Source organism: Equus przewalskii, chromosome X, assembly GCF_037783145.1.
Source record: "Equus przewalskii isolate Varuska chromosome X, EquPr2, whole genome shotgun sequence".
In the NCBI taxonomy this organism is placed as follows: domain Eukaryota; kingdom Metazoa; phylum Chordata; class Mammalia; order Perissodactyla; family Equidae; genus Equus; species Equus przewalskii.
In genome coordinates this window covers 18,717,336-18,732,635 of record NC_091863.1, presented here as the reverse complement: position 1 = coordinate 18,732,635, position 15,300 = coordinate 18,717,336, and the positions used below count along the sequence as shown (strand labels likewise).

The 15,300-nt window shown below is 38.3% G+C and overlaps 1 protein-coding gene across 1 annotated transcript in view; it reads left to right on the top strand.

Annotated features, from left to right (window-relative positions):
• APOO (apolipoprotein O) overlaps positions 1-6,580 on the top strand; it is a 55,760-nt gene extending 49,180 nt beyond the window's left edge. Inside the window, exons 8-9 of the mRNA XM_070603452.1 lie at positions 2,886-2,951; positions 6,321-6,580. Coding sequence (XP_070459553.1) covers positions 2,886-2,921 — 36 coding nt within the window. The 3' untranslated portion in view covers positions 2,922-2,951; positions 6,321-6,580. The remainder of the gene's footprint in view (positions 1-2,885; positions 2,952-6,320) is intronic.
• Positions 6,581-15,300: the final 8,720 nt, after the last annotated feature.

Genomic DNA, 15,300 nt, shown 5'->3' with positions numbered 1-15,300 from the left:
TAACAGGTCATTTATCCTTACCTTTTATTTCCTCATCAACAAAGTTAAGTGGCCTACCACATAGGATAGGTCAGTAATGTTTATTAAGCACTTGCTGTGAGCTTGGCCCTGGGTGCTAAACTCTGCTCATGAAGAGTCTTTTAGACAGGTTCTACTATTAGCCCTGTTTTACAAATGAGGAAACTGCATTTTGAAGAAGTTAAGTAATCAATAAAAATAATTCCACTGGTAAGGGGCTCAGACATTTCAGTGGCTGCTATACCTCACAGGTTTGGCTGGAAATCCCCTTCACATGACAGTGTATTATAATTAGAAATAAATGTTTTGATTAAAACAACTGTTTCAATTTTGCCAATAGAAATTGTCATTCATGTTCATGGACATGGTAAGAAAATACATTTTCTACTATAGCCTAGCCAAGTTGACACGTAAAACCAACCATTGTATTCCTCTTTAGCTTATTGCTCTAGCTCTGTGCAGTCCAATATGGCAGCCACTAGCTATGGAGTACTTGAAATGTAGTTAGTCTGAATTGAGGTGTACTCTAAGTATAAGTTCATGCCAAATTTAGAAGACATGATACAAATAGGTAGAATGTAAACGATCTTATTTTTATATTGATTGATTTTTATATTAATTATATGTTGAAATAATATTATCTTAGATATGTTGAGTTAAATAAAACTTATTAATTACTAAAAGAACTAACAAAAATCAGTATTAAAATCACATTATAAGGAGAATGGTTGAGTTATAAAATATTTTAAATAAAACTGTCTGAAAATGCAAAAAAATTAATTTCTGTCTTGTGCTAAATCACAAACTGCCTTTCGAAGAATGTTGTTTTTTCTGAGATCATGGTGGTCTCTGCCAAGAGAGATCTGATATGTCATAGGGTGGATGGGCTCAATATTTCTTTAGTGAGATATTTGACTGTCATGTTTTGTTATACTATGAGTGATATGTAACCAAACAACAATTTCCTAGCAACAGAGTTGTTTTCCTCAACCACAAGAATGTTTTTATATGCTCATTTTCTTAATGTCCAAAAGATAAAAAAGCTTATGAATTTAGCGTCTTATATTTTTGAGATTGAGATGCTGGCAAGTATAGATAGCAGAATATATAAGAATATCACTAGAAGTACATGGCAACCATTATGTTAAGGTAATTCAGAGCTAAAATAGATTTAACTAGGTAGAGAACCACATGGTCTTTATGACAGACCTGGTTCTTGGACATGGTTATTTCACTTACCTTCATAAGCCTCTTTTTATCTCTTCTTGTTCTTCATTAATTACATACCCAAACTTTTTTTTTTTTATGCTCATCAGATCTCTCGGTTCTACCCCATTCCATTTGTTTATTCAACAAGTGTTTGAATACTGTATGCTAGAAGATCCTAGGGATATTGTGCCCTCCTGAAGCTTATATATCAGTGAAGGTTTCAAACATGAATGAAAGAATTACGCAAATCAGGAAGTGCATGGATGCTATGAATGTGAATAAAATGTTCTCATCGAAATCGAAGGGCAGGGGACCTGGGAAAGCCTTCATCTAAAGGATGAATAGCATTTAGCCAGGCAAAAATTGGGATTGACCGCTCTAGGTCAAGGGATACATTTTGCAAAGGTCTCTTCCCAGGAAAGAACTTGGCAAGTTGGAAGAGCAATAGCAGGAAGGCCTCTGGAGCTGTGTGTGTGTGTGAAAGTGGCTCTGGAAGAAGAGAGTAAGGCACATAGGCGCTGATCCCTGTAGGGCTCTGTTCAGAGCAACAAGTAGACCTGGGTGTTGTATAATGATCCACAGTAATACATATGGCCTTGTTCCCCAGAACATCATCAAGTGGATGTGATCTATAGATAGGGTGACCATATAATTTATCATCCAAACCAGGGTAAATTGGTTTATCTTTGGACTCTTTGAGAGTGAAAGGAGGCACTATTATTTATGTTGGGAAAATGGGTATAAACTAGTATAACTTGGGCAAGTCAGGATGTATGATCAGCATGCTTAGAGACCAGTTCTCAACCACTCTGGTAAGCCTGAAGTTGCCTAGAAAGCATGCTCTGAAATTACAGAGTTAATCACGTGCTCTGCTTTCTCACTCTCCCCTCCTTCACCCATGGATAACTCTGAGAGAAGGCCACCAGGAGAGCCCTCACCAAGTCTAGACCACAGAATCACAGCCCCACTGCCCACTCAACTGCAGCCTGGTGTTTTTCAGATTGCCATCACATGAGAACTCAGATCCTTGACATACATCAGGTCTTACTAATGTGTTTTCAGAATTAAAGTCTTAAAAAGATATAGGAAAGAAAGAAAGACCTTAAACATTTAACACATGAACTTTTCCCACTAGAAACTTTCCTACATCACTTCTCATGGATGACATGACCTAATTATATGTTCCCAGATGGCAGCCAGGCAGAATGAGTGTGGTTCCATTACAACCTCTTTCAGAGTAAACATGTTTTGTGATTTGGCCCCTATGGTGGATGGTACACAGAGCGGAGCACCTACGGGAAGGTGTAATTTTTCTTCTTTAACAATGACAGCGGCATAAAGTAATAATGAAATATTTTCACTATTGATTTGATTTTTTATGGGATCAACTGTTTGGCCAAATCCGTGTAGTAAAGATCAATGGGGCCTTATTTCCTGGTCTTCTCTGTGCCTAAATCACTGTACAGCAGAGCCCTCAGGGAGCCCTAGTAATTCCTTCAGTTTACTGAGAAATGGGTCATTTTGCATTATAATAATATTTAATGTTTGTATTCAGCCACATACTAAAGACGAGGACTTTGAGCTGTTCCACTGTTTCTTTAGAAGTTTCACTATTTCTTTTCAAACTATATTAATATTCTTACTTTTTGTTTTACAAGCCAGGAAACGTGAAGAATTCACCCGGAAATAAGTAGAATACTTCATGCTCTGCCCGTTTTAATCAGGTAAAGAACCAGAAAACTCTGTGGTTATTTATTTTTTTTTTTTAGCCTTGTTAGCACCAGCTGAAATGACTTGTCTTTAATTAATTAAATTAATTATAGCAGTTTCAACTCTGTGTGGATGATATTTCTTTCCATCTTTAATTTCTGGGCTTAAAGGCCATGACTTATTCAGTTGTGTTTGTTCCTGAGAAGTACCTGGGTTTTTTACATAACCTAGAACTCGACACTTGGTATTTGTCTACAAAACTATTTCAAACAGTTGAAAAATGCCATTATTCCTTAGGTTTATTTTTTTTTCAAACAACACTTCATGATAGTAAGCACACTTGTATTCATCTAATTGTCATTCTATAAACATTTTTGAATGCATGACTGTTGTAGAGAAGCTCAAGAGTATATAGAGATATTATCATAAGTGACACAGAGAATTCATAGATGTAATTATTCGTTCTTTAAAGATTGAATAACCTGAGGCTAGAAAAAGTTAGGATGATGGATGAAGTCAGGAAATCAGTGTGATTTCTTCTGGTCTTAAATTCAATTCAGCATTTATTTTCATTCATGTGTTCAATATTTACTCATTGAGTACCTGCTAAGTACAAAACACCATTGTATTAATATTAGTTTATGTAGATATTAAAAATTGTATAATAGCACTTGTGATTTCCTTGTAATTATATTGAATTTGGAAATAATCTAAATATTCAATTACAGGAAAATAGCTTAATTATGGTATAGCCATAAAGAGGAATGTTTTATTATGTTTCAGTAATATTTAATTGCTTGGAAACATGTACACAGTTATTGTTAAGTGGAAAAACAAAGGGTAGTATGATAGATTTTTAGAGGGAATAAAGACCAGGAAATACAACAAAAAATTTAAGTGTATATCTTGGGATAGTAGGATTTAGGATGGTTTTTATATTTTTTCTTATGTATAACTTTCTATATTTTAAATTTTTCTGCAATAAATATGAATTTTCTTTTATAATAAAAATTTTTTTAAAAATTAGTGTTACATTTATTGTGAATCATGGCTGCTATTTAAAATTCCTGAAAGCTGTGGATTTGAGGTTTTTCTTTCTCAAGCTGTCTCCATATTTTTAGAGACCCAGAAAGTCTTAGAATTTGAGAGGGGTCATCTGGCCCAACCCCCAGCCTCAAGCATAAATCCCCTGTAGCCCTGTGTGTTCCCACTTTTCACTCCACTAATAGGAAATTCACCCCACAGGGCAGCCATCTTTGGGGAGTTCTCCTTTTTAGGAAGCTGTTTCTTATACTAAGCAAAAATATGTTTCCTTAGAACTCCTATGTTATGGTCCGAATCCTGCCTTAAGGGTCACAGAAAACAAATCCAGATCCTCTTTCACATTACAGCCCTTCATGTGGAAACTCCAAGTCAGTAGTTCTCAAATTTTATTGTACAAAAAAATTACCTGGGGAGCTTGTTAAAAGGCAGAGGCTTAGGCCCTACCCAGAATCAGCATCTCTGGAGAGTGGAGCCAGATGTGCACTGGAAGTATTATTAGAAGAGGGACAAGAGGATGAGCAGCCAGGAAGCCACACGTGTTTTCCAGAGACTTTACATTGAATATGGTTATATTCCTCTACAGGGACAATGAGACATGGAATAAAGGGAAACTATATAAATACGCATTTGATTTTTCAAAAATATTCTTGGCCAGAGTTCAGCTTACTGTATATACAACCTTGATTTCATCCTTTCTTTCTTTTAGATCTTTATTGGAGATGTAGTTTTTTATTACAAAACTGATGTATATTTGTTGTGAAGAAATTTTTTTAGATGAATATTTTTAAAGCTTGTTTTGTGCTCTGTTACTTCCCCAGAGGTAATTTCTGTTAATAGTTTGGTATATCATTCCAAACTTTTTCTCTATATGTAAATGTGGGTGGTGTTGGGGCGGGGGTACACTCCCCCACACACATATGTGTCTGTACATGCTTTTGGTTTTCTGACAGAATGAGATCATATTCCTCGTATTGTTTTGCAAGTACACTGAAAGCTCCATGAGGGTACATCTCGTGATTTTATTATCACACCTAAAGAAATTAACACTAATTCCTTCATATCATCTTATATCCAGACAGTATGCAGATTTCCCTGATTGTCTCATTAATAACTTTTTACAGTTGGTTTGTTTGAATCAGGATCCAAACAAGATCTGCCCGTTGTGTTTGACTGATACGTCTCTTAAGTCCCATTTAAACTGTAATACTTCCTTCTCCCTCATTTTTCCCTTGCCGTTTATTTGTTGAAAAACCGGGCTTATTTGTCCTTTAGAATTTCCCGTGTTCTGGCTGTGGCTGAGTCCCACGTTTAGTGTCGTTCTGTTTGTCTCTTGGTTCCTCTCTTCTCTGCTTTTCCCATAAACTGATAGTTGCATCTGACGTCTTAGTTAGATTTAGGTTCCGTTTTTTGGTAAGAATACTTCATAGAGAGTGCTAGGTTTACCTGTGTTGAATGAATGAGTGAACTTGCTTTTTTTCACTTAATATATTGTGTACATCTGTCCCTGTCGGTACTTATACATCTGTCTCATTCCTCCTCTAGTTGCTTAATAATTTCCTAGCATAGACTACCATGATCTGTTGAATCTTTATTAATATGGGTTGTTTCCAGTTTATAGTTTTTAACGATGCAGTAAATCTATTGACTTCTTAGAGAAGTCCATAACTGATTAATAAACTGAGATAGAAAAGGTGAGCTAGTGGTTTATATGTTTAATTTAAGAATTTTTGGTTTTATATTAAAAAAATCAAGCAAGTAGTCACTGGCCTTTAAAATATTTATCAACCTCTAATTGCTAAGTAGATTCATTAAATATTAGGTAAAAAACAATCTGGAGAAGAGTCGGTTTGTCTTTGGTGTGTCTTTGATGTGTCTTTGGATTGACGTGTGTTTCATTCCAGAAAAGAATAATGGGATGATGTGAGGAAAGGTATGCGTCAGACTGACAATGATATAATCATGTTCTCCTCCAGCAGATGGATGGAAACGTGGCTGTTTGGTTTTCAGAAGGGGAAAGATGTGGTGTGTGCTGTGCCATTTAGGCATTTATTTTTTGTGTGTTCATCCATCCGTTTAATTATGCTCAGATACACAGCCAGTTGAGAATCTGAATGTAGTATTGATGAAACACAGAACTTCTGGTTTTCAGTTTACCCATCTATAAAATGGGAATAATTACAGTTTTCTCTGGCTCATTATGATCCTCATGGTCATATAATGGTAATGTAAATATTTGATGTGGTTCCTCTATTTAAACCTAAAGACTTTTCAAAATGCCAAAATGTAGAGTTGTTTTGATTTTTTTCTGGCACAGTTTACTTATTTTTTTTTTCTTTTAGTTATAGGTAAACATTGGAAACTCCATACAGTAAACCAGTATTTCTACAGAAAAATGGCAGAGAGTCAGTGCTGAATGTAGTAAATCAGCTTTCTTCTCCGGGAAGAACTATACTAGGCCTCTTTGTTATCTTGGGCGATGCCATACTACAAATGGACTAATCTGAAATCCTTTCACCTAGAGATCATGTACAAGCCTTAGAACTCCTCGTTCTCATGTTGCTATTTATGTACATAATTAAAATTCCAAGTTAAAAAAAAAGTTGTCGTGCTTTTTTCCTGATATTATTGAGTGATGGTTTAAGTGTAGCTAGTGCTCATGTGTGGGTATGTGTGGTATGTGTCTCTGGGTGTATATGTGTGTGTGTGTGTGTGTGGTGTAAAGAAAACCATTATAACTCTTCTTAGGGCAGTATCAGCTGGCAGTCTGCAGAGTCCAAGTCCCACAGCAGAGTCGAGTCAAAAAGAATGGCTCTGGAGCTGAGAGATGCTCCTTCAGTAGCCAGCACAAGGAGCAAAACTTGTAAGTAATAGTTTGCCTGACCATGGTTAGAAGACATACAAAAGAAACAGTGACCATGACCCCTTGTTGTATGCCGTTGTCTCCCAGCTTGTACAGATCATCCGGTTCTTGAATGCCGCTGGGAGGTGCATAATGAAGTAGTCTCTGTCCTCTGCCAGTGGAGGAGTGGCATGCGGTTGTGTGTGTTGGTTCTCTGTATATAGGCCTTATGTTCACCTTTGTGGCTCCTGAATGCATAGCTCATTGAACTCCGTATTCCGTGCTGGTGGAACCAGCAGGAGCCTGTTTTGACTTGTCTGCCAGCCAGGAAGGATGGCAGGGGAACAGTATGTGAAAGAGAATTGAGAATTTCCAAATTTCAATCAGATTTGGAAATTAAAAGTTGTCTTTGTATTCTTGGAGTGTCAATTTAGTTCCTAATTGTTGACCTTCAAGAATTGATGGCAGTTGGTAAGAAAGCAGTACACACATGGAACATGCACATGGTAAATACACTTGGTAGAGCCAAAATGGTAGGAATGGTGCCAGCATTGTTACCACATAAATGAGCTGAAGCGAATTTATCCCTAGTGACCCAGAAGTCTTTTATTTCCTTTTGTGCTGGAATACTTTTGTGTTACTGTACCAATCATCCAAATATATTAAAGCTGTGCCAAAATTATAATAATCTCCTTATAAATATTCTATTATTATTTCAGGCTTTTCCCATTGGCTTGGCTTCCTGTATCACCTCCAGAAAGTAGAGATTCCACAAGTTTCCTCATTCTTGAGCTTGCTTGATCTAGAGAAGATGAAGAAATGGCCCACACCACAGCATGCTCTGGAGATCATTAATCAAAAGGTATTTGAGTGCCTCCTAACTGTAAGGTATTCTCATTTTTAACCCTTTAGTCAGTTTTGAAATGTTGCCTTAAAACCTCTTAACACCTCCGACGGGGAGGTGAGTGCCACAGAGCCAGCTCCTAGTAGTATCTAGCTCATATTTAGGACAGCAGAGGAATCACCTCCTAACCAGGGTAACTCAGTTGCCCTTTGTACAATCATGCATGGCTTAACGACAGGGATATGTTCTGAGAAATGCGTCCTTAGGTGATTTCGTAGTTGTGCAAACATAGAGTGCACTTACACAAACCTAGATGGTATAGTCCACTACACACTGAGGCTGTATCGTAGTAATCTTATGGGACCACCGTTGTATATGCAGTCCGTTGGTGAATGAAATGTCATTATGTGGCACATGAGTATACTATGATCTTTTCATTTTGTATCCAGTGCTGCTTTCTTTTTATATTTAACACTTTTTGCATGCCTTCCATGAACTCTGAACTGTAGGGAATATAAAATGTGCATATTATAATATCTTGCATTTTTCTAGCTCTTCATGCTTTTGAAAGTGCTATTTTATATCTTTCCTTCCTTGGCTTATTCTTTTTTTTTTCTTGAGGAAGATTAACCCCAAGCTAACTACTGCCAATCCTTCTCTTTTTGCTGAGGAAGACTGGCCCTGAGCTAACATCCATGCACATCTTCCTCTACTTGATACATGGGACGCATACCACAGCATGGCTTTTGCCAAGCAGTGCTGTGTCCGTACCTGGGATCCGAACCGGCGAACCCCGGGCCGCCAAGAAGTGGAACGTGCAAACTTGACTGCTGCGCCACCGGGCCGGCCCACCTTGGCTTATTCTTGACATCAGTAGGTTTGTCCTCTGTTTTTCTCTGTCCTGAGGTAATACTCTACTTACTTTTACACTTTTTATTCTGTTTCTTATGACCATTTCTCCTTATAATAAAGCTGTGAATCTTAATCCAGTTTATCTGTACCTTAATTAGCATAGTTCTATTTGAATAACTGTAGGGACTTTGGAGGGAATGTTCTCTACCATTCAGAATGCTTTAAGCTCCTCAGAAGACACAAATGTGGTGTGGTCTGTTCTGTGGTAATGTGGTAGTTGGAGTTCTAAGAAAGGCTGCTTTGTCAAAAATCAAGATTTAAAAGCAGTTTTGCTTCAGTGGAAGAAAAAGGGACTAGGGGCACTAAAGAATGCCTTCATCGACCTTATCACCTGTGTCAATCCAAACAATAGTAGTAGACAGAAGAACTGGGCCTAGCTAAGGGACCGCCCACCTGGGCAGTGGAGTAGCAGGTACCTGGGCCACTGCGTTGGCAGCTTTTGTTCTAAGTGCAGTGCTGGCTCCCAGCCCGGGAGTGGCCCATGTCATGCAAAGCACTTCCCTGCTGCATCAATGACATTATACCCAAAGGACCTAATGAAAACTCAAAGTACAGGCAAAATACCTGTGTTCACATATACAGATGGAAAAATGTGACTTGCTTATGGTTAAACAGCAAAACAATGGCAGTTAAAATTAGGCCATGTAGTAAGTATTACTGACTTTTGTTAGTTTAAAGATAAAATTCAGAATCCTTGAATTTAGCAAAAAGACAGAGATTATGTTCTCCTCATTGTTCTGTCTTAATGAATGCAGTTTGCACTTATCCTTTGAGAAAGCCTTATTAGAAAAACACTTCTCTTTGTGACCAGCAGTTTTCATGCTTATTAAATAAGCTCAGTGATTTACTCTGAGTGTAAAAGTTTTCACTTTTTAATTCAATGCACCCACACAGTCTAATGCAAAAACCACTGTCAAAGGGACCAGCAGGATATTTATGGGACTAAACTCATCCGAGGCTTAATTTCAATTAAAGGTAAATATTTAAAATAATGGTTTTGTTTACCACCAGTTGAAAGAAGCTTGCTTGAGGTTTTGGTTTTCACCCAGTACACCTCCTGTCTGATGTTTTGTTTCCCTTCTGGTAGGTTCACATTTCAAGTCAATAATTAGCCAGCACATAGTTCTGCAGGTACCATTAGGTCAAACTCCAGACATGACCAAAGTTCAGGCTTATTTATGTTTATGAAATGACAACCAAAGAAATTTCTGGATGGAGAAAAAGTTCGTTTTCATAATTTCACAATTCTACATTTTGTTGAGTTAGCAGTGCTGGGTGAGTCACCTGTATTTCACATTTAGGGGTCTTTATCATCTTAATCAACTCTGGAGCTTTGTTGCTGGACTTTAGCTGTGACTCTGGAAGGCAGAAGAATAGCTAAGAAAGTGACTCTTCTCCCTGCCCACCTCCAACTCGTGAAGCAGACTTCAGGCTTTCAGTGTTCACACAGTCAGTCCATAAACTCTGTCCTCTCGGGCACACCTTGGAAGACTCTCCCTTCAGCATTGGCCTGTCTTGGGAGTGTAGAGGACAGGTGGACGGAAGAGTCAAAGGCAAAGGTGGAGAAAAATACAGGATCCAAAGACTGTTCCCCTCACTCAAAAGTGAAGTCATAGTGAGTCCTTCAAATGCTTAGATGACACAATACTGGGATTTGGTAGTGACCCCAAATTTGAGTGTAGTTGGAGGAATGATTTTAAATGCCTTGTTCACTACAGGGAAAATATCAGCTTTTAAATATCAACCATCTAATTTATCTTCCATATCTCTTCTAAATTATGAGAAAATGGCCTTCAAGTAATGATTGTGTCTGAACAGATACATTACTTTCTCCTGAAACCCCAGGAAGACGGGAGGAAAGGGGTTTTTAAGTTGACATTAGCACACAAGGAAAGGATGGGGAGAGGGAGACAGTGGGACTCCTGTTTTTCGCAACAGAGTTAGTGGAAATGTTTGACTCTTGAAACCCTGTGCCCTATAACATTGACACAAATAAAAATAAACATTTAAAAATGAATTCTGAGAAAAGAAAGGAAGTTAATATTAAAAGTCCCATATTTACTTTGTAAACTTTGGTTCCATGTGTCCAATGGGGCCCTTCCTGTAATGAATGCAATATGATACATTTCGTCCCATTTTTTAAAGTTTTAGAAGGTTATGGTGTATCTATGGCATTTTGTGGGTCATCTCTGATGCATTTTCTGAATCCTTAATCAGGAATGCCACCCTCAGTTACAACATTGCTCAAGAGGGAGGCTGCGATCCATTGGGGGCATGTCCCCCAGGATTGGAAGTCATGTTGCTTCTGCGAAGAAAAATAGATACTACTTAGTGTATTGTTAGCTTTGCTAAGGCTCTTCAGAACCGGAAGTGGCCATAGCGCTCCCAGGGCCTTCCCTGCTTCATGTACCCTACTTACCTCCTGTTGGTGAGGGTGGAGAGGCAAATGTGTCTGCTTTCCACACCTCTTCTCTATCCTATTAAGCAAACATGGCATTGTTTTCTACTCTTCACTTTGTATTACTGGCTCTTTGTGGTCCTGCTGACCTAAAGACGCTTAACTTATTACTGAAAGACTTCTTTATGTAATTACTGTTTTCCTCTTGGGACACCTTCTGTTCTTGTTACTCATTTCCAGGCAGAATGTGAAATTTAGGGAAAAGCTTGCACCATTGTAAAACCTTTTTAACTTGTTTGCACACCTATTGAATTCACCATTACTTTTACATTTCTGAAGAACTGAGTGTCCAGATATGAAAACCTTTTCTCTCTGAACTCCTAGATCACTTTCTAGATTTCTTATGGCCTCAAGCATGTTGTACCCTTCTTAGTTCACACCTGATCTTTAGTAGACTGTAATCTCCCTGAAGCCAGGACAAGTATTTTCTTTCTTAGTATTCTCACAGTGCTGACCTAATGCACTGACATATACATTGTAAAGTGTGTGCTGAGTGAATTCTTTAAAGTTCAAAATTACGTTATCATTGGTTTCAATTGAGCCTTTGAGGGTACCCATAGGCATTAGATTTGTTCGATTGCCACCACCCTGAGAGCGTGTGTTCTCATGTTTCTGACTTCCAAATCTAAAAACAGAGGAGGATGAGCTAGTACTCTCTCAAGGCCTCCATCTCTATGACTTTTCCCCCTTAGATTTATTAAGCCCCCATTGAATGCATGGTCTAGATATTCTGTTATGGTGGGCAGGGAGGAAAAATACAGTTTACAATCAGATGTGAAAACAAAGCAAGTAAACAAAACAGAGTAATTACACGGTAGCCTCATCATAACATACAGATTAACTATCTGATAGATAGTGATTCTGTACATTGGTCTCATGCAAAGAAGCACCCAAGGATATTTGTCTAAAACATGAACATAATGTACCTTGGTAGTGGTTTTACATTTTTTGTGTACATTAACTTTTTTAGAGAAGGAAGGAGAGTAATCAGAGAAAACAAGCCTGGTAAAACAGGGGACGTTGGCTTTGGGTGAGTGATTTTACTTTTACTGTGTTGGGACCAAACTCATGCTCTCTCTGTTTGGTCACTGTTTTCCCCTTCGAACACCTTCTGTCCCCAGCAAATCCAGCAAGAGTTAGCCCAGGGTTGGGCTTTTGGGGCACACTCAATGTATTCCTCTTATTCCTTAATGTTATTGCATGTAGACAAGATTTAATGTCTTACTACTTTCAAGTATGAATAGGAATTTAAATGTCTGGCTAAGAGTAGTACAAGTTGAGATCCTGCAGGTCCTGCTTCAATGAATAGATATGTTTAATTTACAGTTAATATCTATTTGCATAATAAGGTCCTTTAAAAATCTTTTAGGAGTTTGGCCAGCCCGGTGGCACAGCAGTTAAGTTCACACATTCCGCTTTGGCGGCCCGGGGTTTGCCGGTTCGGATCCTGGGTGCAGACATGGCACCGCTTGGCAAGCCATGCTGTGGTAGGCATCCCACATAGAAAGTAGAGGAAGATGTGCATGGATGTTAGCTCAGGGCCAGTCTTCCTCAGCAAAAAAAGGAGGATTTGCACCAGATGTTAGCTCAGGGCTAATCTTCCTCAAAAAAAAAAAAAATCTTTTAGGAGCTTAAACATACCACCATATAATATTTACTGTTGTATATATATATCACTTATTTTTTTATTCATAGATATGATAAATTTCAACTCACTGAAATGTTGACAAATTCAGAATATTACTAGACACCAAATTTGAGTGTTTCCTTATGTACACTTCAAATTTAGAGCATGAGTGAGTGCCATGGCCTCTGCGTAGAAGAGAATTAACATAGCAGGCCCAAGACTGCTGTCTTTAGAAAGGCCTTCTTGCAAGGTTGGCCCTTAGGAAACTCAGCTTCTCAGAAGTTCCCCAAGCTGATAAAGACTGAGCACTAGACGCTGCTCTATCAAGTCACATAGATTGTTTGTGCAAATAATGTAGTTTATGGCGAACACCTGATTTCCTCCTGGGAATTGGGAATTTTGGTCGTTACTAGGCAGAAGCTGCGTGTGTGACCAGCCCCAAGGCAAAACCTTGGGTGCTGAGTCTCTCATGACCTTCCCTAGGCAGAAGCATTGCACACATGTGGCTGCATTTTTTCTGCTGGGGAAAGGAACATACTCCATGTGTCTCCTCCAGGCTGGGAGGGAGAAAGCCTATGAAGCCTATGCATGGATTTTGCCAGAATCCGCCTGTCTTTTTTCCTTCCTGGTTTTATCATGTACCCTTTGCTGTGATAAACCTAAGCCATGAATACAACTATATGCTGAGTCCTGTAAGTCATTTTAGTGAATCGCCAAATGAATGGGCAATATTGGGGACCCCCTGAAACAGTATATTGAGATGGTAGTTGTTTTTATTATGCCATGCCACCTTCTCAGCTTTAGAGTAAAAACATAAATAAAAGGACTATTATATTTACATTAAATATTTCCAGGTCACAAGACATTAAAAAACAGTTTTTATTCATCTTCCTCAAGCAAAGAGAAAGTAGTTTTTGAAAGCCACAGAAAACTCTAAGCTCCCTTGTTTAGACCAAATTAGTGATTGGATTTTTTTTCTGATTCTCACAATAGAGTCTTTCTTCCTTCCCTCACGCTATGGAGGCAAGCTGTTTGGGCTGGTTCATAAGTAAATAGGTCATAAACTGCACTCCATTCAAAAGTGACGTACTTAGGAAAGCATTTATTTGTCCTACAGAGAGAGCACTGGCTCATTTCAAATATTGTTCTCAGCCTAGATCAGAATGCTAAAGAGCACACATTGCACATTTTGTTTCAAACACAATAGTTTAATTGTTTGTTTTTTGGTGGTGCTGTAAATATTTCCCTGGGAAAGCACTACCAAAGAGGTAAGACTTTTAGAAGACCTAAATGTAAGAGCTGAAACTAGAACTCTCAGAAGACAACATAGGACTAAATCTTGGTAAAGGAGTAAATCGTGACCTTGAGTTGGGCAATGGTTTCTTAGATAAAACACCAAAAGCACAAGTGACAGAATAAATAAATTGGACTACCTCAGAATTTAAAAACTTTTGTGCTATAAACGGTACTATCAAGAAAATTAAAAGACAATCCATTGAGTGCAGGAAATATTTGCAAGTCATGCATCTGATAAGAGATTGTATCCCGATATATAAAGAACTTCTACAACTCAACAATAAAAAGACAAATAATTAAAACTAGGCAAAGGATTTGAACAGACATTTTTCCAAAGAAGATATACAAACGGCCAATGAACACCTGAAAAGATGTTCAACATTATTAATCGTTAGGGCAATGCAAATGAAAACCACAATGAGATATGACTTCACATCTACTAGGATGGCTATAATAAAAAAGACAGACAATAACAAGTGTTATTCAGGATGTGGAGAAGACAGTCCAGCAGTTCCTCAAAATGTTAAGCATAAAGTTTTATGGGGGGCCGGCCCATGGCCAAGTGGTTAAGTTTGCACACTCTGCTTTGGCAGCCCAGGGTTTTGCAGGTTTGGATCCTGCAAAACCCTGGGCTGCGTGGACCTAACACCGCTCATCAAGCCATGCTGAGGTGATGTCCCACATGCCACAACTAGAAAGACCTACAACTAAAAATATATACAACTGTACCAGGGGGCTTTGGGGAGAAAAAGGAAAAATAAAATCTTAAATAAATAAATAAATAAAGTTATCATATGACCCAGAAATTCCACTCCTAGGTATATACCCAAGAGAAATGAAAGCATGATCCACATAAAAACTGTACACAAATGATGTCCATAGCATCATTATTCATAACAGCCAAACAGTAGAAACAACTAAGGAGATAGATATTGAGAGGTTTGTTGTAAGGAATTGGCTTAGGTGATTTAGGGGTTAGCTAGACAAGTCCAGAATCCATGAGACAGGCTGTCAGGAAGGGCAGGCTGGAACTCAGGCATGAGCTGAGGCCACAATCTGCAAGTGGAATTTCTTTTTCAGGAAAACGTCAGTTCTGCTCTTAGGCCTTTCACCTGATCGAATCAGGCCCACTTAGATTAAAGTCAGCTGATTGTGGACTTTAATCACATCTACAAAATACCTTTCACAGCAGCACCTAGATTAATGTTTGATTAAACACCTGGAGACTATAGTCTAGCCAAGTTGACACATAAAACTGACCATCATGGGGCAGGGCAGGAGTGACTGCTAATGGGTTTCTTTTTATGGTGTTGAAGATATTTTAAAATTGTGATGGTTGCACA